The sequence below is a fragment of the Lynx canadensis genome, chromosome D3 (genome assembly GCF_007474595.2).
Source record: "Lynx canadensis isolate LIC74 chromosome D3, mLynCan4.pri.v2, whole genome shotgun sequence".
Taxonomy (NCBI): Eukaryota; Metazoa; Chordata; class Mammalia; order Carnivora; family Felidae; genus Lynx; species Lynx canadensis.
The window spans coordinates 27,262,696-27,288,040 of record NC_044314.2 but is presented as its reverse complement, the minus strand read 5'-3'; the positions used below and the strand labels follow the sequence as shown (position 1 = coordinate 27,288,040).

Genomic DNA, 25,345 nt, shown 5'->3' with positions numbered 1-25,345 from the left:
TGCCACACAGGGACCCTGTGAGCCTGACAAATGAATGCCCAGGGGTGGGGATGGAAAGTGACAGATATGCACAGGCCTGGGCCAGGCCGGATGGTCTGCCCAGCAGGGCACCGCGGGGCAGGTACCCTGCCTGTGTCTCCCCATCCCTCTGGCTCTGGAATGCAGACACACAACTGAACAGCCTTACACAGAGAGGAACCCTCCACACAGTGGTCACAGAGCTTTTACAAATGTCAACCAGATGATGCACGGTCCCTCTTTAAACACCCTTAATGGGTCCCAAATGCCCTTCAGGAAGAACCCAAATCCCTACTTCTGCCCACCAGGCCCTTTGTCATATGGCCCCGGCATCCCTCTGACCTTAGCACTTGCTGCTTTCACAAGACTGCAGTCCTAGACTGGACCTGGCTCTCTGAGGACCTTCACACCTGCCATCCCCTCTGCTTGGAGCACTCTTCTCACCTGGCTGTCTCCCTGATGCTTCAGGTCAAACTCCATATTCCCATCCCAGTTAGACCTCCTTGTTGTTCTCTCTCGGCACCCTGTTCCTTGCCTCCACAATATTTACAAGTTGAATTATACATTTATCTGTTTAATGTCTGTATCACTCCTAAGACGGAGTTCTCTGACAGCAGGGGCCATGTGCGTTACATTCCCCAGTGAGTTCATTCCCAGCACTGAGCACAGCAACCAGCACGTGGTGAGCATGCCACATTTTTTTTTTCCTTAAAAATGAGAAGGAAGGAAGGAAGGAAGGAAATGCAGAACACTGCTTCAGCTGAGGCCCTGGAGACAAGGCCAAATGTCCTGTAGCCACACAGGCTGCCTTGTTGCCTCCACACGTCCCCCTTCTCTTTGTTCTCTCATCCCTTTTTCTGTGATCTCTGCCATTCATCCTTCGGCACCTTCTGGGCAATTTTCCATAAATCCAGCTCCCCTAACAACAGACCCACCGTTTTCCACAATTCCTGCCATTTTCTACAACTACCTCTTCAAGAGGCTTTGCCCAGCAAACACAAAGCCGAAAGATCCCTTGTTCCGCACCTCTGCACGGTGAAGATGCTTCCTGCCTTGTCTTACTGTGAATTCTTACAGAACAGAGCCAGCATCAAATGTACAGAGGTAATGAAGATCTCCCTCACTCACCTTAGTGTCCTCAAGTCACCTGTTCACAGCATGGGCCACACAGAAAATTCTGCTGTTAGTTTTTTCTCAAGCTTAAGTTCCATGAAGTATAAACTCTTGCCATGTTTCTACTTGGTCTCATCCATGAGTCAATGACCGACTACTGCTCATACCACCTACTTCCTGGATCCAGAGGCTAAGGGCAAATATGTGAAAGTCAAGTTTCTCAACCATGGAGATAAGGGCTCACAGAATGCTTCTGCGGTCTGGCCCTGTAAGTGGGGTGTCTACAAAGTACAAATGGACACAGTGGCTTACACAGGTGTGAGAGTTCCAGCACCTCAAGTTGTGTCTGGCATACAACACGTGCTCAATAATGTGGGCCGAGGGCGTGAAGCTGGCCATGTCACTCAAGACTGCCGCATTCACTGTGGCACTCGGTGCTCTCCTGGGTGGATAAATGATGAATGGAGGGAGAATACAGGAAGCCGTTTTGATGATATTAGATAAAGACTGGCCCTGTCCTTTCTAGGTGATTGTTTTACATGCTAAACAAATCAATTTTGTGCAGGACCAGCCACAGACCTTTACTAACAAACCGCTGGGCAAACGTATCCTGAGCGTCTACCGTGTGCTACTCACTGAGAAACAAAACTGCTCAAGACTATCCACAAGAAGCCCTTCTAATCGAAGAGGTTAAAATCTTTAGGATAATTTTCAACACCGGGAGGCCTACTGGTTGTTCACATGCATGGAGTTCAAGTTTATCAAGGGAGCCAGCTGTTTTGTCTGCTTTTACAACAGTGGGCTCACCTGGGATTTTTCCTGGCCAGAGATGAACAGCGCAGACGGGCCCGTTTCCCTGCACTGGACATAGCTGCTTTACTGGTTATACATTTTCAATCTGATTATGTTACGCTGCTGGCTTCTCTAAGACTAACTGGGTGCCTCTGTGATAGGCTGATCACAACCAACTGGCAGTCAGAAAAGAAGGGACAAGCTGCAGAGGCCAGCCAGGGAAGGGGGAGCAGGGCCTACGAGACACTGGTGTGGGACGGTTTTGACACTTCGTGTAAATCCTTAATTACGTGACCTAAAGAAAGAAAATGTTCACGGGACTAATACACAAGAGCAAAAATAGTTACCTGAAGATTTCCTCAGTGACCAGAAAATAAAACAGCGAATGGCAGGAATTTGGAAATTAAGATGTAGGGAGGGATCACGAGAGTGAGGACTCTTCTGGACCTGACCTTGATACCTCCTCTGTTTTGCTTACATCAAAGGGCAGTAATGTTCCCGGGACGGTGCTGATCATTTTGACTGAGAGATGTGAATTCTGGAGTGACCGGTGTCACCCTCTGCCAGGCTCCAATGCCTCCCTCCGGAACCCTGGCACAGCGTGTGCTCTTTGTTCACGCGGGGCCCTGCCAAATGCTTCTTGTTCCTTGGGTGCTGCAGCTAGGTTTTCTTGCTTCTATTTTTAAATTTAAAATAGCTTTTCTGTAGCCACATTTCCTTGAATAAATGTCAGTCAGGAGGAAATGTACTTTTTCTAAAAAATTTCTGAGTTGCCGCTCTTTTGTTAAATATGACACCCGGCAGATGCACCTGCATGGCTGGTCAGGGCAGGCTGAGGCCAGGACCCAGGACACCGAGCGGGACCACTGTAGTCATAATTCTGTGTCAGCCGAGTCCTCCCCATTAAGGTCTGCTTTTCCTTAAATTTACTTTGAGGGACCACAAACAGTATTTCTAATTTTGGTATAGGAAAAATAGTTCCTAAGACGGTAAGTGAAAGATAAAAACTTATTGTGTAATTTTTTAAAAATGCAAACATTGACACAAAGTATCAGATCCCTCGGCTCACCTGTTCCTCAGGAAACCAACTTTATCATCTTCTAGCTGACACCGATAAAAAAAAATTAAAAAAAGATACTTTCATAGAGCATCACCATCAGTGGTCTCTGGTGCGTTCCAATGTGGTGATTTGTATATCCAGAAAATCATATAAATGCTAACTGTCAACCAGCACGATAGTTACCTCTAGGTAAGTTGCAAAATGACCTCTCAACTCTCTCTGATCTTCTTAATTTTGTGCAGCATGGGCCCTCCCACACTGTCTTTTTCCCCTGAGACCCAGAGTCCATTTTATTTTTGCTTTGTGACAGAAAGACAATTACAGTGCCCCGTGGGCTTTGTCATTTCTGCAAAGACTGTTCTTTAAGCAAGTGTATTTTACCATCTGTTTTAGAGAAGGCTTATGTAGAGGATACATACCAGTTTGTACTAAGATACCCAGCATGCCGACATTCTGAGCCCCACCAACGTCATCCCTGCAATCCTAGAAAAGCATAAAGAAAGCATTTAGTTCACTGTCTTCAGTGAGCTCGACAACAAAACCCTACCAATTGGCTGATGGATTAGGCTGGGATGGCCAACCGTGAGCATTTTTTTCCTTAAAATACAAGAGAGGAAAAGGGGGACATCCACATGGAACCAAGGGAAGTGTTACAGAGGTGGAAAATGTACAACAGAATACAGCAGTAATTCTAGTGACCAAACACAAACAGCACATCTATAGTTCATATTTGCTTTTCTTTTTTAAGTTTATCTTTTTTGAGAGTGAGCAAGCATGAGCGGGAAAGGGGGAGAGAGAGAGGCAGAGAGAGAATCCCAAGCAAGCTCTGCACTGTCAGCCCAAAGCCCGATGTGGGGCTCGATCCCATGAGCTGTGAGATGATGACCTGACCTAAAATCAAGAGTCAGATGTTTAACCACCTGAGCCACACAGGCACCCCACACAGTTCATGTTTTCCACATGGACATCTGTCTCCTCTTAAAACAGATCATAGGAGAAAGCATTCTATCCGTTTGGCAGCTTTGAAGGTAAATGATCCACCTGCAGATAGCGAACGGACTAGGTTCAGAAGTCAGCTTTTCTGCTGCCCATGTAGCACACTATCCTTACTTTCCAGCTGGCCCTCCCTCACAGGTGGATTCAAGCCAAACCAGAATACTGAGATTCTCGGTTATCTCCACCCTTGGGGCTAACAGATCAGTTAGAAAAGGGAGCTTTCTTTGCAATTCTTACCCAAGGTAGAGAGGAATATGCTTGGTTGACTGAGGATAAACGTCAGGAAATAAAAATCCAAGGGCTGGAAGATATATCAAGAAAATCAATCTTGCCATCTCATGTCTTTATGGGACTTTTTACAGACAGGATTCATTCAAGACCATGCCTGAAGAAAAGTTTTTTTTCTCAAAAATCATTAATATTCAACAACAGACCTTGGAAACGAGTTCTAAAATGTCAAAATCTCTACTCAAGGTCTGATTTAAAACCTTCAGTTGCATCTAAACTTGCCATAGTGAAGCGGCAGAGAGAGGGGAGAGGAAGAGAAAGATGAAGGGAGGTGGGGAAAGTGGATAAGGAAAGGGAGGGAAACCCACCGCCTCTCAGGTAACAACCTGCACGCCGCTGAACAACGGCCATCACATGCCCTTGCCATCTCCCATCCTGTCCCAATACCGGAAACTCCTGGGATAAAGAATTCTGACATCGCCACGTCTTCAGACACACATGTGCCTAGGAAAGTCGGCTACTGCTTTGCCAAGGGAGAGAGATGGGGCTGAAAAGGTGGTTTCTCAAAGCTACGTCGAGTTTAACGACCACCCTATTCAGGTTCAGGTGAGTGAATAAGGAAGTGGAAGAGGAAATGAGGCCCACGATACACCTGCACCACCACAAGTCAAGAAAGCAAGGGATCTATGGTTCATTTTGGAGGGAGTCCAGAGCCTGCAGTTTACCTCCAGCTGGGCCACTAATTAGCTGTGGGAATTTAAGTTTGAAGCTTCACCTCTGGGCTTCAGCGTTCCAGTCTATCAAATGAGGGGATTTGAAACAGACAACCTCGATGGTCCCTTCTAGCCCCTAAAGCGTTTATTTAAAATTGAAATCTAATCCTTGCCACCGACTTGCCACAAGCCAATGTGCTTTCTGGCTCTTTCCTCCTCATAGCACACATAGAAAATAATGTTTTCCCAGGACACTGGGGAAAACTGACAAGGTGCTCTCCGGCCGGAGGTCACTGGCTAGAGCCTACGATCATCCAGGGTCAGCTCTACCGCTCAGAGGGCTGAGGTAATCAATACCTGTAGCTATTTGTGGCACACTGATTGGGAAGTTCGTCCATAAAGCATATACTAGGAAAAAAAAATCAATAATGGTAGAATTCTTTAGGTATACGTTGTTCTCTGCGTAAGTAATACTCAAAAAAACTGAAATTTGTGTAGAGGTTTTCTTCAAAAAGACATACAAAGCATTTAATTGACTTGCATTAAATGGTCTTTTGGATCGCACACATCTCACCACACTGTGAACAATGTCAGAAATAATCAAAATTTCAATTATTTAGAAGAGCAGCTATGCATCTATGGACAAGCCTGTTTATAGGCAGGTACCACTTACTACCAGCTGGTATCAGCAGTAACAGAGTCTGTGTGGCTTTCAAAGCAGTGCTTTGGAGTTGGGTCTTCCCAGCATGATGGGTGAGCTCAGGGCATTTCCTGGCCTTTGCTACTTACGTCTCCTATCATCACGGCCTCCTCAGGTTCACAGCCAGTGCCCCGCAATGCTTCCAAAAAGAACATTTTCTCTGGTTTTCCCACTACTGTGGCTTTGGTGTCTGTGGCATACTCTAAAGCCGTCACGAACGGTCCAGGCCCCAGGGCCAGGCCATCTTTCCTCTTGTAATACCTGGCCTTGTGGATTGCGATCAGAGGTGCCCCGTCCAGGAGTAACCTGGGGAGACAGAGAAAATGGAAATTGGCTAAAAGCAAGGCTTTTATGACTGGAAAAGAATGTCAGACTCACAAAGTGGTTTTATTCACACTCACAGAAACAAATAGTTTCTTATTAACTTTTAATGACTTGCTGTCTTCTAATGAATTCGCTGAGAACTGCTGGGAATTACACTCAGATACGCACAAGAAAGGTGATAGATTATTAAATTTGGGATTGCTTCAACCTTTTACCTTTAGTGGTTTCAGACACTTTACCCAAATCACCAGGGAGAGAATGAAGAGAAGTAAAGCTAAATAAGACACTCGAGGGAAGAAGCTTAACTTAATGAGACAAGTTGTTTCAACCTTCCCTAACGGTAAGCGGGAGGCTCTTGAGCCTTTTACAATCTGACACAACTGTTGCCGCGCTGACACGTTCTGGAAGTATCTGGATTCCTCTTTACTCCAGAATGTAAGTTTCCTTCTAATTCAGAAATTTAGAAGAGCACTTTACAAGGACTTTCTGCTTGTACCTTTACCTCTTCGTTGTACCTCTGACTGCTTGGACATTACTTTGCAAATGAGGCCATCTTCCCTGAAACACACACCAAGTGCCGAGTCCCTTCCTTTGTCCTGATTTAGGACAAATGCTCTCAGGCCAACGAAAAGGGCAGAAAGAGTTTTCCCAGTCTTTTGAGAACCAAACTCTACATAGAGCTAAGGAGCCTCATTAGTGACTCAGGCAAAACACAATCCAAGAAACCGCACCAGCTTCTTCGTACTTCCCTCCCAACCCCCTTCCCCAGACACCGGTCACCGATCCCGACAGTGCAGCCTGCAGTCAGGGACACAGCAGAGACTGTCACGCACACAGTCTCATCTAATGGGATGCGGGGCAAGATCTATTTCTTCAACTGCTTTTAACCAATGTAATAAATGATCTCACTGGCTTAATTTACTTTAAGCCATCTCCTTAGTTAAAATATTTAGTATGTCCATCGAGGAGGAATTCATCACGTCTTACCCTTCACAATTATGAGTAATTAAGCGCTCAACTATGAAACTGCTAAATTATTCTTGTCAGTGGGCACAGAAATGTCTTCCTGTGGGAGATGCAGAATTCAGACATTTATGATTAAATATTTTATTAAGTAAAACCAATACTGGACTATTACAGGGCTTTACTGTTAGTTACTATGAATTGTTCACAGCATGGGATAGATCCTCCAAATGTATTCGCTAAGTATTAATACAAATTTACTTCTTAAAGCTGATCTTGAAATCCAATGGTTAGGAAACCTGATAAAGCCACTATGTTGGCCTTAAAGAAACACTGCTGATAGTGAGATAATAACGGGTAATTTATCTATCCCCTCCTCTTGTCATCCCACCCCCAATCCCATTTATTTGCTACTCTACCACGGAACTGGAATTCTTTATGCAACAGACCTCAAAATTGCTTTCCACTGATATAGCTAAACTAAAAACTCATTTGATTTAGCTTTGTTAATATTTTATTATATATTAACTGGGGATAAGACTTATCAGCTTGATTGATGTGTGTACTTAATTCCCAGGCACTACTTTAGTGCCTTCCCTGGAAGGGCTGAAACTGTGGGTTCGTCCACATCTCTCTAAATGGGAACTGGCTCTTCACCAGGCTGGAGAAGACAGGCAGGCATCTCGCAAGGAAGTGGTGCCTGCTTTTAGCGTCCTTCTCTGCACAACATGAGCTTTACTGAATCTCTGAAGAGCCCAGGTATATTCAGGATGGCCTGAAAGGTAAATGTTTTCTAGGACACAGATAAAAAGATATTTATAGTTAAACATATATCAAAAATAGACACCCCAATACTTGTACACTTTCTAGACAGGGGAACAAATGGTTGGTTGCTTTTGTAACCACCAGGAATGCATCAGCAATAAATCTGAGAATTTTCTGTCTATATCTAACTGTAAAATTATTGAGGTTCAAGAAACAAGGGAAAAAAGGCACAAGGAAGGCCGGATTTAAAAATCTCTGGCTGGGTCAGAGTGGCTAAAATGAACAACTCAGGAGATATAGATGCTGGAGAGGATGTGGAGAAACGGGAACCCTCTTGCACTGTTGGTGGGAATGCAAACTGGTGTAGCCGCTCTGGAAGACAGTGTGGAGGTTCCTCAAAAAATTAAAAATAGATCTACGCTGTAACCCAGCAATAGCACTGCTGGGAATTTACCCAAGGGATACAGGAGTGGTGATGCACAGGGGCACTTGTACCCCAATGTTTATAGCAGCACTTTCAACAATAGCCAAATTATGGAAAGAGCCTAAATGTCCATCAACTGATGAATGGATAAAGAAATTGTGGTTTATATACACAATGGAATACTACTTGGCAATGAGAAAGAATGAAATCTGGCCATTTGTAGCAACATGGATGGAACTGGAGGGTATTATGCTAAGTGAAATGAGTCAGGCAGAGAAAGGCAGATACCATATGTTTTCACTCATATGTGGATCCTGAGAAACTTAACAGAAATCCACGGGGGAGGAGAAAGGGAGAAAAAAAGTTACAGAGAGGGAAGGAGGCAAACCATAAGAGACTCTTAAATACTGAGAACAAACTGAGGGTTGATGGGGGGTGGGGGAGAGGGGAAAGTGGGTGACGGGCATTGAGGAGGGCACCTGTTGGGATGAGCACTGGGTGTTATATGGAAACCAATTTGACAATAAATTATATTTAATATAAAAAAATAAAAATCTCTGGCTGTTGGGGCACCTGGGTGGCTCAGTCAGTTAAGTGTCCAACTTTGGCTCAGGTCATGATCTCACGGTTCATGGGTTCAAGCCCCACGTCGGGCTCTGTCCTGACAGCTCAGAGCCTGGAGCCCACTTCAGATTCTGTGTCTCCTTCTCCCTCTCTGCCCCTCCCCTGCTCATGTTCTGTCTCTGCATCTCTCTCTCTGAAATAAATAAACATTAAAAAAAAAAATCTCTGGCTGTAGGGGCGCCTGAGTGGCTCAGTCGGTTAAGCATCCTACTCTTGATTTCAGCTCAGGTCATGGTCTTGAGGTTCATGCGTTCGAGCCCCACACCGGGCTCTGCACTACAGTGCAGAGTCTGCTTGGGATTCATTTTCTCCCTCTCTCTCTCCTCACCCCCTGCCACTCCCCCACCTACATGTGCTCTCTCACACCCTCTCTTTCTCTCTCTCAAAATAAATAAACTTAAAGAAAAAAAAAAAGGAAAGATAGGATCATATCCCTTCCACATGCAGAATCCCTCAACAACTCTCACTTCAAACAGTATAAAACCCAAAGTCCTCACTACAGCCTAAGTCCCTGCCTTGTCTGACCCCCCGTCTACATCTCCAGTCTTAAGTCACCTTCCCTATCCATGGTTGTGTACCAGACACAATCATCTTTTCTCACTTAAAAGATAATGTCACTCTGTTGTGTTTCAACCCATATACCCAGTGTTCCCTCCTCCTGAAACAGTTCCCCATGCTTTCACAAAGCTATCTTCTGCTCACTTGTCAGGTCTCAGCTTCAACGTCCACACAACAAGGAAACATTTCCAACCTCCATATGTAAAGTGGACTTCCTCCTTGCCTCCAATCTCTTCCCTCATCACCCTTTGTCCCCTGTATCACTTCCTGTATAAACTATAGTTTATAGTCCTTACTCAACTGTGACTAGTCTGTCTTCCTCACTAGAATATAATTTCCACCATGCCCATCAGTTTTACTCATCATGGTATCTCTTACTTCCAAGATGCAAACAAAAAAAAGCCCCGGCACCTCTCACTAAATGGCTACTGAATAAATTCATGGATGAAGCCCTGTACGTCTGAGTGTCTTGATTTAATATGCAGAATAATGCCCACCATCTTGGGGAACAGAGATGATATATGCAAACCTTTTCAGAGTATCTGTCTGACAGTAATGGCAATTATTTTTCTTCATAAATACAGGAAGTGTGGTATCTATGCTATTTACAATAGGTAACAGCAAATCACGTCATGTTTGTGGGCCTCAGTTTCTTCTCAAATGAAGAGGCTGAAGTAGATCGGGGGGCTTTTCAATCTTGGCACTACTGACCTCTTGGGCTGGACAATGCTGTTGTCAGGCTGTCAGATACCCTGTAGGACATTTAGTGGCATCCCTGGCCTCTGCCTACTAGGTACCAGCAGCACTGCTCATCCCCAGTTGTGACAACCAAAAATGTCTCCAAACATTGCCAAATGTCCTCTGGGAAACAAAAATGTCTCTGGTTGAGAACCACTGGATTAGACGATCACCAAAGTACTGACACTCCCGACTGACCCGAGAAACACAAACTACCAAAAGCTCAAATTAAAACAATAGTAAATCGTGAAATATATCAAAGGAAAAGCTCATTAACAATTAATGGAAACCTTCAGAATATCTCCAATGTCATACTGCCACAGTAACTGTCTCATTAATAGCAGGTTACCTATCATCACCACTTCTGTTTAGTACCGCAGTTGGGGTCCCAGACGGAATAAAGCAAAAAAAAAAAAAAAAAGAAATAAAAACATAAAGATTGGTAGGGGAGAAGGAATACTCTCATTATCTGCAGGTGCCACAATTGACTATGTAGAAAATCCAATCCAAAAGACTCTCCAAATAACTTATTTTCTTAGTAAGTAAATATAAGATCAGTAAATGCAAGGTTAACATACAAAAAGTCAATTATAGCTCTGTATATTAGCAATACCACTTAAAAATGAAATTTAATAAAATGCCATTTATAACACCCTCAAAAAACAAGAAATAAAAGGATTAATTTGACAAAACATCTAAGGCCCATCCTGTAAAAACACTGCTGAAAAAGCACAAAAATAAAACCTAAGTGGAGATACATTCCATTGTCATAGACTGTAAGAGACATCATTGTTCAGGTATCATTGTAAATTCTACCCCAATTCATAGATTAAATAGAATCCAATCACACTCCCAGTAGGCTTTTTTTGTGTGTGGAAACTGACGAGCTAATTCCAAACTTTATATGGAAATTCAAAAGATGTAGAATGGCCAAGACAATTTTAAAAAAGGTTAAAGTTGGAGAATGAACACTACTGGATATTAAGACTTATTAGAAAGCCAGAGTATTGAGACGGTATGGAACAACACAAGTGTAGATAAAGAATCTAGAAACAGAGCCGTACATCTATAGTCACTGAATTTATGTCAAAAGCACCAAAAGCACCACTGCAATTCTAGAATAGAAAGAATGGGTCTTTGCAATAAATGTTGCTGAAACAACTGGATATCCGTATGGAGAAAAGTGAACTTTTACCTCACATAATTCACAAAAATTAATTAAAATAGACCCCAGATGTATTCGTTAAAGGTAGAATAACAAAGCTGGTAGAAAAAAACTCAGGAAAATATCTTCATGACTGTGGGGTAGGCAAAGATTTCTTAAGCAGAATAGAAGAAAATATGGACAAATTGGACTCCATCAAAATTAAGAACTTCATGTCCTCATATGATTAGTATTCTCATACTACTAACGGAGGCAAACCACGACAGGGATAAGATAGCTGCAGTACATATGTCCAACCAAAGACCTATATAAAGAGCTCCTATAAATCAGTAAGAAAAATACATTCCAGTCAGAAAAGGCCAAAGATCTGAATGGCACATCACAAAAGCTATCCAATGGCCAATAAGTATGTGAAAACAACATTACTCATATGGGAAATACAAACTGAAACTCAGTAAGATACCACCACCCACACCAAACAGAACAGCTATAATTACATAGACTAGCAAGACACTGATGAGAATGGGGAGCAAGTAGAACTCCTGTTGATAGCTAGTGGGAACATATGACCTGGTACAATCACTGTGGAAAGCTGTTCGGCAATATTTACTAAATCTAAACAAGTGCTTATCCTATTACCCAGCAATTTCCTTCCTAGATAACAGACCCGAGAGAAATGAGCACATACGCCACCCAAAAGACATGTAGAAGAATGTACGTAGCAGCTTTATTCATAACAGCCAAAACTGGAAACAATCTACATGCCATTAATGGTAAAATAAATAAATTGTGGCATATCCATACAATGGACTACTGTACAACATAACAACAATAAAAGAAAAAGAAGAAAACAAAACTAAGTACTGTTATATGCAACAACCTGGGTAATCTCACAAACACACAAACATGCTACAATTAGATGATTTCATTCACATGAGGATCAAGAACTGGTAATACTGACAGAAATCATGGTGGTTACCTTACGGAAGAGGTAGTGTTGACTGGGCTAGGGAGCCTTCTAGGGTGCTCTAAATGTTCTGGCTCTTGATCAGAGTGGAGGTTACACAGTTTTGTCTATGTGTAAAATTTTATTGAGGGGCACCTGAGTGGCTCAGTCGGTTGAGCATCCGACTTCGGCTCAGGTCATGATCTCGTGGTCTGTGAGTTCGAGCCCCACGTCGGGGTCTGTGCTGACAGCTTGGAGCCTGGAGCCTGCTTCGGATTCTGTGTCCCCCTCTCTCTCTGCCCCTCCCCCACTCATCCTCTGTCTCTGTCTCAGAAATAAACAAACATTAAGAAAAATTTTTTTTTAATTTTACTGAGTTGTATACTGACAATCTGTGCACCTTACTGTGCCTGTTATACATCCAATTTAAAAAATCAGTAATATATTCATGTGATTTACTCACCTGAAGCTTTTATTTGGAGCAGCAAGAGCTGCCCTGACCATAAAAGAATCTCCCCAATTGATTAAAAAAGAAGAGTAGTTAGTGACTCATATTCAACTCAGTTCTGTATTCTGATTTTCAAACTGGCATATAAAGTCCTCTTGCATATATATATATATATATATATATATATATATATACACACATATATATAATGGAATGCTTTACATAACTCATGTTCATAAGTCTTAAACAATTTCTCACCTCCAAAGTGTTTTATTTTTATAATCTGGACTTCAATTTAAAAAACTGCATCATAGGGGCGCCTGGGTGGCTCAGTCGGTTAAGCGTCCAACTTCGGCTCAGGTCACAATCTCACTGTCTGTGAGTTCGAGCCCCGCGTCGGGCTCTGTGCTGACTGCTCAGAGCCTGGAGCCTGTTTCAGATTCTGTGTCTCCCTCTCTCTCTGACCCTCCCCCGTTCATGCTCTGTCTCTCTCTGTCTCAAAAATAAATAAACGTTAAAAAAAAAATTAAAAAAAAACTGCATCATAATCAGCCTTTTCAAAACAGAAAAAGCCCACAGAAATATTCCTACTTTACGCCCTGCTGCCACATCGTTTTGGAACTGCTCTTATCCAGGGCTCCAAACACCTAGAAAAAAATTCAGGAGTTACTGTCCAAATGCATAATATCTGAGGCCAGTATTGTTCATTTTTTTCTTCCCTTTCTCTTCTTCTCTTTCTAAGGAACTGAATATACCGGAGTAAACGTCTTGTTTCCTTTCTTAAGGAGATGGGGTGAAGAAAGCAATTCAATATTTAACAAAAACCATTCACGGTAATAAGAATCTCCTCCTCCAAACCAAAAAAACCTAATTTCTACACCCCTTTAAGACTTTTTGGGGACTCATGTACCTTGCAACAATTATAGGAAAGAAGTCATTAACAAAGTCCTGAAACATTATCATTAAGCAGCCTGCATCTCTGCATTTACCTGTGAAAGTTGTGATGTCACTTATCTCCAGTGATAAGGACATCTTAATAAGCTCCTCTAGAAGCTCCAGGGCAGCTGCGCTTAATTTAGGGAAAAAAAAAAAAAAAAACTTTAATTTTTCCTAGGTTAAGCTATTCTCTGCAATTTTTTTCCCCCAAATTCCTTTGACCCAGCAACGATACTTCTGAACACAATCTTAAGGAATGAACACGAATACTGCTTAGAAAACATGTTCTCATTTTTTCAAAACTAACTTTAAAATCCTGGAAATAACTAATGGGAAGCAGATGGCTACACAATTTATTGCACTTTTTAAACTGGGATATGCTGTGGCACTCAAACACATTTTGGAAGACTACTTAAGCATATAAAAAACAGGGTGCCTGGGTGGCTCACTTGGTTAAGCATCTGACTCTTGCTTTCAGCTCAGGTTATGATTTCATGGTTCATGAGTTTGAGCCCTCCCCCAGGCTCTGCACTGAGAACATGGAGCCTGCTTGGGATTCTCTCTCTCTCAAAATAAATAAATAAACATCAAAAAAAAAAAAAAAGAATACAGAAAAACTTGTACAATACGTCGTGGGGTTATTATTTTTTTTAATGTTTATTTATTTTTGAGTGAGAGAGAGAGACAGTGTGTGTGAGCAGGGAGAGGCAGAGAGAGAGGGGAGGACAGAGGATCCGAAACAGGCTCTGAGCTGACAGCAGCAAGCCCGATGTGGGGCTCAGACTCAAGAACCCTGAGATCATGACTGGAGCCAAAGTTGGACGCTCAAAAGACTGAGCCACTCAGGAGCTTTTAAAAAGCAAGTTACCACACAGTGTCATACATTCTTATTTTTATCGAAATATTTATGTGCGTGGAAACAAACGGGCTATGTGCTAGCATGTTAACTGGGGTTCTCTTTAGGTGGCAGGATTACAGGTAATTTTATTTATTCTTTTTTCTTTTTTGAACATTTAAACTTTTCTACAATGAAGACATATTACTTTTGTGATTTTTTTTTTTTTTTTTTTTAGTTTTGTCACTAACTTCAAGTTGGGTTATTAAGTGAGCTGCTTGCCCAGCAGCCTTTCTCCTCATAGAGATCATCAAATTTAATTATAATTGGTCCATTACTAAAATGCTCAAGCTTTGGGTTTCTAACTCAGATCAGAAGATGAAAAAAAACCTTGCTACAAGCTCATACTATGGCTGGGAAAATGAAGGAACTAGAGCTTTGGATATTTGCGTTGATGACTCATACAATACTACCAGAAGATGAAGAAAATTGATGAATATGTACCATATAAAACACACAAAATACTACTACATACTGTCTACGGATACCTGTGTATGTGGTATAAGTATAAAGAAATGTATGACAACGATAAACACAAAATTCATAACCTTGGTTACTTTTGGGTCTTGGGCAATAAAATTGGGGAGGGATATGCAGAAGATATCAAATGTGTTGACAGTTTGCATTTCTTAAACTGGTTGACAGGCATATGAGTGTTCATTATATTATACTTTGTATCTTTTAGTATGAGACAAAAGGGGGAAAGCCACCAACCAACGGCTCTTAGGATTTGAATGTCTTACAGAATCCAAACCCAAATCGTATCTACTCCTTATAGGTGGTTCCTATCCTTCCCCAAAATCAATTCTTTAAATTCAGTGTTCTCAATTTCATTCAGACATTTAACACACGTTTGTAGACAGACTGTACTGTGCATTTGTGGGGGGCGGGGAAGTACCCATTCAAAACACAGTAAATAAGAGGCAGTGTAATGTGGAAGGTTGATGTATCTGCCTGAGGGCAATATGCCCCTGAAGCTGTTATTCAAGGCAGCTATGCAATGGGGTTTAAAATCCAATGCTTATTCTCATTATCAACCTGAATAGTAATTTAGCTAATCGGTGGTTCATTTGAGATGTCTATATTTGCCACACACAATCCAAACAGCTGTAGTCATTGGTTGGGAGGCATAGTCTCGGTGGAGACATCAATATGCAAAGAAGGGCAAGACCTAAAATCCTTCTGTTAATTCTCCACCCAGCTGTTAAGTGCATTTGTGAAATTAGAGTTGACCTATAAGTGCACTGCAATGCTTTAAAACGTAGTGTTTAAAAAAATCAATATGGTTAGGGAAGTGTACTAATTAGACAGCATCCGAGCAATTACAAAGTCAGTATTATGTCAACGTACATTTTTATTACCCTGAGTCTAGTATTCATCTAAGACAGAGACCTCCCAACTTCCTATTAAATATGTCCTTCCCAAATTACCAGCTAAAATCGATCAATACCTTCTCCTTGAATTCTGTGGTTAAAGAAATGGGTAAAGGGTAGTGGGATAAGTTCAGAAGTAAGAATTCATAGCAAGTTCTCTATTTTATTTTATTTTATTTTTTTTTTTCAACGTTTATTTATTTTTGGGACAGAGAGAGAGGCAGAGCATGAACGGGGGAGGGGCAGAGAGAGAGAGGGAGACACAGAATCGGAAACAGGCTCCAGGCTCTGAGCCATCAGCCCAGAGCCCGACGCGGGGCTCGAACTCACAGACCGCGAGATCGTGACCTGGCTGAAGTCGGACGCTTAACCGACTGCGCCACCCAGGCGCCCCACAAGTTCTCTATTTTAAATGAAAACTGATTGTGGCACAGTTGTAAATTTTACTTAAGGAGCACGTCAGATAACCACCCGCCCCTTTCCCCAAGAAGCTAAAGGAGGATAACTGAAGTAGGCGAAGCAAAAGAAAGCTTAATACTATATACTCCAAAGTACATCTTCAAGCAACATGGCATAGCAATGGTTCTCCAGCAAATATAGTAAATGGATACTGAGCAGCTATAAAAAGTGGGTTCATTCCTTTTAGACAAATGCTTGACCATCACAGTGACTAAGAAAGTCACAAATAAAAGTGCATAAGTAGCCATAGGTTCCATTAACTGAGGTTCTAAAATTAATGCTCATACAGGGGAAGAAGGTGGATGTTCCCAAAGTGCTAGTTTTGGCCATAAAGACTGTCCATGAGAACATCCATTTCCAAGATCAACAGCAAAAAATGTGCCCAGATGTCTGAACCCTGTAGTGAATTTTAAAGTTTCCTAAAAACATTCTGATTCTTAGACATACATCTACATCAAGAAATGAATTCTACATCAAGTATACATTATAATGATTCTTGCAGATCTCTGTACTAGAAAGAAAATGATGTTTTTATGGCATTCTTTGTAATTAAATACCAAAAATTTACCAAGCTATTAAAAGTTTTTTAACAAGTTCAGTGTAACCTGATGCAATATTTACAACTACTTAGCTCGTCATAAATTCAAAGGCAAATTACACTGTTTAATGGTTTGACAAGAAATAAAAGATGAAAAATGAAAAATCTATGAAAAATGAAAAATTCAAGGAAAAAGATCGATCTCACTCTAGAGCAGATTTGCGGGTAAATTCTGATACAATTTATCTTAGGAAGTATGAGAACCAGTATGCTGTCTTCTTTTTGAAACAGCAGTGAAAAGTTCACGTAAAAAAATGGACACACAAGTGAAGGTTTATAACATTTTCCGTGTTGTTATTTCCCCCCATTTCTACCAACAGCCTTTGGAACACCCCCACTTAGATACCCCAAAGGCCCAATAGCCCCAACCTAAACGTATGACCTCCTGAACCCTAACTGGGAGTGTTCTGTCACATGTGCTCACATTAGAAATCTGGACATTTTCCTTGACTCACTGGTCTTCCTCACCCCCTTAACCCAACCATCCATCAAGTCATGTCAGCACTACCTAAATCTGCTTCTTCATTTCTATTGCCACCATCCCAGTTCAGACTACCATTATCACTTATCAAAGAATCTCTGAAAGTGTGGCCAAATGTGTCAACTTTTCTTGATAGCCTAGATTGTCATTGGAGGAAGAATCACATGTACTGTTTCTGGAGCGTTAGCCTGGATGATATCTTCCTCAGAGAATAGCATAGTCAATGGAGAATCACAGAAATGATAATAAAACATAAAACTGAAACTATGCCCCACGGGATTGACAAGGTTAAAACGAGCAGAAAGTTTAAATCTTGTTATTCAGAGAACTGTTGCCCCTTAATCAGCTATTTTGTCTTTTCAGATCCCACTAACAAATCCACTAGCTGTCTCTGCAGAAGCTTGGACTCAAGGTCATCTGATATGGTTCCAGTCTATGAACAAGCAAAGCCCTGCACTCCTTACTTAAGATAATGAGGCCAAGACCCCATTCAGTTTATACCAGCTCTCAGAGCATGCCCATAGCCTCTTCTTCTCTTTGTCCTAAGATAACCTCCTGATATCAGGGGCTGAATTTTGCCTTATTCTGGGGTTAAATCTCCACCCCAAAGTGAACATGGGATATGTCACATATATGTTTGCTCAGTGATCACGCTCCATCTTTCCTCATGAATACTCATGTAAGTTTCCCTGCCCTTTTCATCAATATTTATGTAATCTCAACCCCTATGATTACAAAACACTTGTTCTCTACCTCTCTGGGGAGGCAGATTTGAGGTTTGTCCTCTGGTCTCCTCCTCCGGCTGCCTCTCGAATAAGCTTTCCTTGCTGCAAACCTGTATCTCAGTGATTGGCTTTGCTTCCCATCGAGCAGGTGGACTTGGGTTCCATTACAAAATTGCTAGCTTCAGAGTTGCAATTTTATTATGAATTTCTGCCCGAGGATATTGATTCTACAAACCAGAAAAACCCCAAAGATCATCACCACTTTTTAACATATTGATTATTTTTAAAAAACTAAGCAAATAGTAAGCAATGTGATTTAATGTTGATCTTGAAGTGATCTTGAAGATATCTATCGTCATGTACAATTTGGGTGGCCAGAAAGTAAAATATATCTATAACCTGGCATGACAGAGAATAAGGAAGGGAAGAGAGTAGTATATGATCAGATGAAAAATAAATAGCTGAAGACTTACCGGAATGCTTGATTCAGAATTTGATAATGGAAATGTTCTGGTGCCAGTCCTATGACCACAGCGTTAGGATCGCTTGTTTGTATTCCTGGGAAAGGAAAAATATGTAATTGTTGAAAAATGCAATTAACGGTAATGATACATTTTATAATAAAATAGCTTTAGTCAATCAAATACAGATTTTTACTGTAGCCATAATCTGAAATTTAAGAGATTATCCTGCCCAATGTACTTTGGAAGTATAAATAATACTTAAAGAAAAGGGTCTTCTAGTGTTTTTGCATATTCCTTTTGCATGGTGTTACAGCTACTCAGTAACTAGAAGATCTCCACAGAAACTTGTAACTTCATGTTCTCGAACAAGTGACAATTTCTAACTTTAAAAAGCTTTGCTGATTACAATCAACAAGAACAGTCATGAGTTCTCTATGAGCTATCAGATCAATAGCAACTGATGAGGAACTGAAAGTCTAAGAGGCAAGGGAAATTAGACTTTCTAATTGACACAGTTGAGGCAAACACATTCGTGATAAATATGGAATGTAGATTCATTCTATAGTTTCCTACTGAAATGCCTAATTTAGTTTTAGTTCCACAAATATGAATTTATAATTAAAGCATGTTTAAGGCCTTGGTATCTGATAACAGAACTTCAGATATGAGAACCAAACGAGTACATTCACCATCGCAATTAGTAAAAGACTGATTAAAGGTCCTGTGGATTATCCACATACCAATTCCTATTCGCCTTTCTCATTCCCTGTCTTGAACCATGTGCATCATCGAGTCCACCAAAATGTGAGGGGAAGAAATAGAAAGAGCAGATACCCAAGGTTTCCAATTTCCTCCTTACTGGTAGCCCCGAATGTAGAGTAATTCAGAAATGGTAGTACACCATCCTCTGAGCATTGTTTGTCACTGCTTCTAGACCTTTGCAGTGGAAAAGCAAATAACGTGTATTTTTTAAGAGAACAAGGGAGTTGTTAATGATATTTTAAATTCAAAATTAGTAATACATAGCTTATTTGTTGCTATATTTGTATCTCTTTTCACTTACACATAAAATTTTGGGTACTACCAATATTAGCATGATTACTACTTTGCTTTAAACATAACAGTATCCAAAAAAAATAACAAAATAAAAAATAAAAAAATAAAAAAAAATAAACATAACAGTATCTGGGCGCCTGAGTGGCTCAGTCAGTTAAGCATCCGACTTTTGATTTCAGTTCAGGTCATGATCTCATGGTTCGTAAGTTCAAGCCCCTCAATGGGCTCTGCAGGACAGCGCAGAGCCTTTCTGGGATTCTCTCTCCCCCTCCCTCTCTGCCCCCACGCATGCTCTTTCTCTCTCAAAATAAATAAATATTAAAAAAAATAATAATAACAGGGGTGTCTGGGTGGTGCAGTTAGTTAAGCGTCCAACTCTTGGTTTCAGCTCAGGTCATGATCTCATGGTTTGGGAATTTGAGCCCCATACTGAGTTCTAAGCTGACCGCTTGGGATTCTCGCTCCGTCTCTCTCTGCCCCTTCCCCACTCTCTCTCTCTTTCTCAAAAATAAATAAAAATTAAAAAAAAATAATCGTAGGGGCACCTGGGTGGCTTCAGTAGGTTAAGCATCCGACTTTGGCTCAGGTCATGATCTCACGGTTCATGAGTTCGAGCCCACGTCAGGCTCTGTGCTGACAGGTCAGAGCCTGGAGCCTGCTTCAGATTCTCTCCTGCTCTCTCTGCCCCTCCCCCAATCATACTAGGTCTTTCTGATTCTCTCAAAAATAAACAAACATTAAAAACAAAATAATACTAGCCAACATTACTAATAACACTAAGGCTAATAAATGCAGTTTACAATTTCTTTGCAGTTCTTTTATCCTTAGAATTTACCCCACTATGAACAAAGAGTAAAAATATTGTATTTTAAAGTCACTTGAAGTGCTTCTTTTCTCTAAGTGGGTATGAACTTGATTGCAGAGTTAAGTTTATTTGTTTCTATTTGATTTTAGTTTTCAGGGACTGGCTTCTTTTTGAACTGTCTTTTAAATATACAAAATGTATATACAGTTCCAAAGGCAAAGCTATGTAACAAGATACTTGTAGAGCAGTCTTGTCTCTTAATCCCTTTCTCCCTCCCTCCCCCTTTAGGTAACCAGTTTTCCATTTCCTATTTATCCTTCTTTAGCTTCCTTTCACAAATATGAAATATATATACATATATACACACATATACACATATATTTGTTTCATATATACATATGTGTGTGTGTGTGTATACATATATATCCATTTCCCTCTCATTTTCTTACACAGAAAATACATCAGATTTTCTATACCTTACTTTTTTCACTTAATATATCCTATGAAGGCCACTCCTTATCAGGAGATAGAATTTGCCCTTATTTTTTAGGCATTCCATTTTTTGTGGACATATCATAAATTTAACCAATGAGCCGCTTCTAATAACATTTGGGTTGTTTCCAATCTTTTGTTATTTCAAATAAGGCCAAAATGAACAACTCTGATTGTAGGTCATTGTGTATTCTTGTAACTATCTCTTAGGGGCAGATTCCTACAAAGGGCAGTTCTGCCTCAGATGTGATTTTGCTAGCTATTGCCAAATTCCTCTCCATAGAAGGTATACCATTTTACATTCCTGCCAGCATTCAGATCCTTTTAATAAATGTATTTTTAAAAAATGTTTACTTATGTATTTTGAGAGACAGAGAGAGAGGGAGAATCCCAAGAAGGCTCCACGCTGTCAGCACAGAGCCCAATGCAGGGCTCTAACTCATGAACCGTGAAATCACGACCTCAGCCGAAATCAAGAGTTGAACACTTCACTTGAGCCACCCAGGCGCCCCAATAAATGTATTTTCTATTTAATTCAGCCAAAGTTGGCTTCTGTTTCTTATAAATAATAACTGTTTGATACACTGGTCTATCTCCTGATGGGACAAGTTTTGAGATTTAGCCTAACTATATATGCATGCTGAATTTCCCTAATCATTATCTGTAAAGCCATCATATGGTTTTATAATGAGGTATTTATATACCCATTTTTCTATACTGTGTCATTTCACTCTGAGTATCATTTATAAAAAGAAGGAATGTGATAAAGCTTCATAAAACCAGGATATTTTCCCAGAGTCTGTTAAGTTTTCCAACGAAAAAAGTTTAATCTTCTAAAAACTTCACTATACAGAATGAGATCAATTTTTTTCACAATATTATTAAGATTTATTCATCAGTCTCAAAAACCATGCCCATCATAAATATAAATTCCCCATAATCAATCATTTTTAAGTGGAATCAGATTAGTTCTATTAACACAAATTGAAATAAAATGTAAGATTCCAATATCTATCTTTAAGTAAGTAGATCTTGAGTTTATCTCATTTAATCAAATTAATAGGGTGGCTCCTGAATTGAGGATTATAATATGCAAAATGATTTTGACCTGTGGTTTTTCAAACTGTGGGCCATGATCCATTTAGCAGATTGTGAAACTAATCTGGAGGGTTCTAAGCAGCATCAAATTCAAACAAACAAGTAAGTAAACCAAACAGAAAACAAAGGACACCTTATAGAGTAAGCATTGTTTAACATACATAAACACAAACATAGATGTACTGGGTTACTACATATTGTATTATTGTGGAGTGTGTCAAAACAGGTTTGAGAAACATGAATTTAGATTCAAACTTTTGACCATTTCAATAATAATAATAATAAGAGGAAGTCTGGGGAAAAACAAACACTTGTAAAAGTCCAGTTTTAAGACTGATTTATAAGCAAATATGAAGAACCAATTTCTGTATCTTTCCAAATTTCCTGTACCTTTGAAATCAGGTAGTGCCCGGTCATCTACTAGCAGCATGGGTCGAACCTGTTTCTGCTCTACTAAATTTCTGGCTGCAGTCAGAGAAGTGAATATTTCATCTTCAGAGATATCAAACTCCAATTTTTTCAACCTTTCCAATAGGTCTTGCTTGCTCTCTTTGGTTGTATTGGTCACAAACCTAACCATTACAGAAGTACCACGTAACCTGGGAAAGCAAAATTCAGATGTCAATAGGCAGCTTTTACATTCTAGCCTCATACAACCTAATTTGGTAGCACTTGCCAAAGGTCAGAAAATGAACGGTAAGTCACCAAGTAAATGTTTTTATGGCAGATAAGCTTTTCTGTAATCTACCTAGATTTTTTTGTTTTTTTTGAGAGAGAGAGAGAGAGAGAGAGAATGAGATGGGTGGAGGGGGGTGGATGGAATGGGGGTAGAGAGAGAGAGAGAGAGAGACGGGGAGGAAGAGAGAGAGAGACGGGGAGGAAGAGAGGAAGAGACAGAGAGAGAGAGAGAGAGAGAGAGAGAGAGAGAGAGAGAGTCTTAAGCAAGCTCCATGCTCAGCACAGGGCTCAATCTCACAACACTAGAATCATGACCTGAGCCAAAATCCAGAGTTTGACATTCAACCAACTGAGCCCCTCAGGCGCCCCTCTCCCCAGAGACGTCCTATGGACCGCTTAATCTCCAAAGGCTGCAAAGTCAAATTGTAAAAGCTATGTTTACCTTTTTGAGGGCCTTCAATAACTAAGTTTTACCGCAGGGTTTTAGTAAAGAAGTGAAAAAAAAACAAAGCTCTGTAACTACTATACTCTCAGATTGTGAGAGATAAAGTTATTGTAGAGATTGTGTACCAGTGCAAATTTCTCTCAAAGACGGGACAATAGGGGCCAGCAGAAGTTCGCTGACTGCTCTGCTTTGCACAGCTGGGCGCCAGCAGAGCTCAGATGAGACGAACTCTGATCCATGTTCTGGTACAGCTTCTGATCTACACTAAGAGAACAGGGGATACCTCAGAATGTTTTTCCCTCCTTCCTAGTCAATTAGAGACTGGAAGACCCCCATGTGTTACTAAGTTAAGAAACAGAAACTATCTAGAATGCTCAAAGACATATTCCAGTTTTACACACTGAAATGTGTTTTCCCCTTGAACTGTCTACATACAGGATTGTTTTGATTCCATGATCTGCTTTTGGAACCTAAACTGGCAATCAGGTACCAGAAAGAGAATTCATGAAAGCTTTCTTTAAAAATAAAAATTATTTTCTTGGTCCTACAGTATTCTATTTTATTTTTTAAAGTTTACTTATTTATTTTGAGAGAGAGAGAGAGAAAGAGAGAACCCCAAGCAGGCTCTGCATTGTTAGCATAGAGCTTGACACAGGGCTTGAACTCACGACTGTGAGATCATGACCTGAGCAGAAATCAAGAGTCAGACCCTTAACTGACTGAGCCACCCAGGTGCTGCAGCTCTACAATATTTTAATCTAAAATCTAAAAATAATTTTAATTTAGCAAAATTTTTAAATTTTATATTAATACCCTGTTGCTTTTTATTTTATGCCTATCTTGAATGGACATAAAATGTAATAGCACTAACCACAATTTAAAAATTTTTTTAATGTTTATTTTTGAGAGAGATAGAGCACGAACAGGGGAGGGGCAGAGAGAGAAGGAGACACAGAATCTGAAGCAGGCTCCAGGCTCTGAGCTGTCAGCACAGAGCCCGACGTGGGGCTCGAACTCACAGACCACAAGACCATGACCTGAGCCGAAGTTGGATGCTCAGCCAACCAAGCCACCCAGGCGCCCCAGCACTAACAATTTAAAAGAAGCAAGCATATAAGTCAGAAAAAATCTTTTTAAGTATTCACCCAAAGAACATTAAATAAATCTGCATGATTAAACGGTCCACTGTAATCATGATTAACTGTATAATATCTGTGTGATAGCTCTTCTGAAAAACATATTAAACTTATCTCTCAAAAGAAACTGATTACTTCAACATAACTATTATTAACATAATTAAAAATGAACAAGTTCAAGTTGTGAAATTACATCACTTTTAATGAGGATTTTTAAAAACTTTTCTTTTTACTAGTCCCTCAACTTCCCTTAGTCTGTTTGTTTCCATAGAAACCAAAACCAGGAGTGCCGAGGTGGTTCAGTCAGTTGAGTGTCTGACTCTTGATTTCGGCTCAGGTCATGATCCCAGGGTCATGGGATCAAACATGAAGCCTGCTTGGGATTCTCTCTCTCCCTCTACCTCTCTCCCCAGCTCACCTTCTCTTTCTCTCTAAAATTGAAAGAAAGAAAGAAAGAAAGAAAGAAAGAAAGAAAGAAAGAAAGAAAGAAAGAAAGAAAGAAAGAAAGAAAGAAAGAAAAAAGGAGGGAGAGGAAGGTAGGGAGGGAGGGAGGAAGGAAGAAACCAAAACCAGAAGTGACACAGTATAGTGATTTCTTTGGGATGGAAACCCCCCAGTGCCAGTAAGAGAACAACTTGTAGGCTCCTGTCCCCCCAGACTGGCAGGCTTACAGTTTATGAGCTACTTAGAGATGTCACTCATTGTTCACCAGAAAGAAAAAGATTTTGCTTTCAATCCAGAGTAGAAAGCTCATCATTATGGCAGTAAAAGCTCTTGGCTTTGATCACGTTGCCCATGTATAATGAACATCATGACTTTAACTAAACTGATAGATTCCAACTGAACCCTAACAGATTATACCAGGCTCTTCATGTCTGGTGTTTCCCCAGATGGAAAATAAGCTCCTTGAGAATACAAAATCCGTGTCAATCTTTTGCTCTAATACCTGGCACTGTGACACTAGTCACTAGATTTTTTGAATAACAGCACATTCTTGAATATATTAAGGTTGGAAACTGTAAGCACCACATGCTAAGTACTGCTGATTTTTGAAAACTTCCCTAAATTATTTTAAAAGGAAGGTACTTAGCATTATTAGCTCTGTCATATGGCGGAATATTTTTTTTCA

General features: G+C 40.5%; 1 protein-coding gene across 9 annotated transcripts in view; it reads right to left on the bottom strand.

Moving 5' to 3' along the window:
* HDHD2 (haloacid dehalogenase like hydrolase domain containing 2) overlaps positions 1–25,345 on the bottom strand; it is a 46,116-nt gene that overhangs the window by 5,852 nt on the left and 14,919 nt on the right. For 8 of the 9 annotated variants that reach the window (XR_003963956.2, XM_030292446.1, XM_030292447.2 and 5 more), the window contains 4 exons: positions 22,348–22,556; positions 18,516–18,600; positions 5,710–5,926; positions 3,403–3,466 (listed from right to left, as the gene is read on the bottom strand). Coding sequence is in view for 7 of the 9 variants with exons in the window: in XM_030292446.1 (XP_030148306.1) it covers positions 3,403–3,466; positions 5,710–5,926; positions 18,516–18,600; positions 22,348–22,556 (575 nt within the window). In the remaining 2 variants the exon portion in view is untranslated. Of the gene's footprint in view, positions 1–1,146; positions 1,322–3,402; positions 3,467–5,709; positions 5,927–18,515; positions 18,601–22,347; positions 22,557–25,345 lie in introns of all 9 variants that reach the window. The other variant, XR_003963958.2, reaches the window with a different exon arrangement.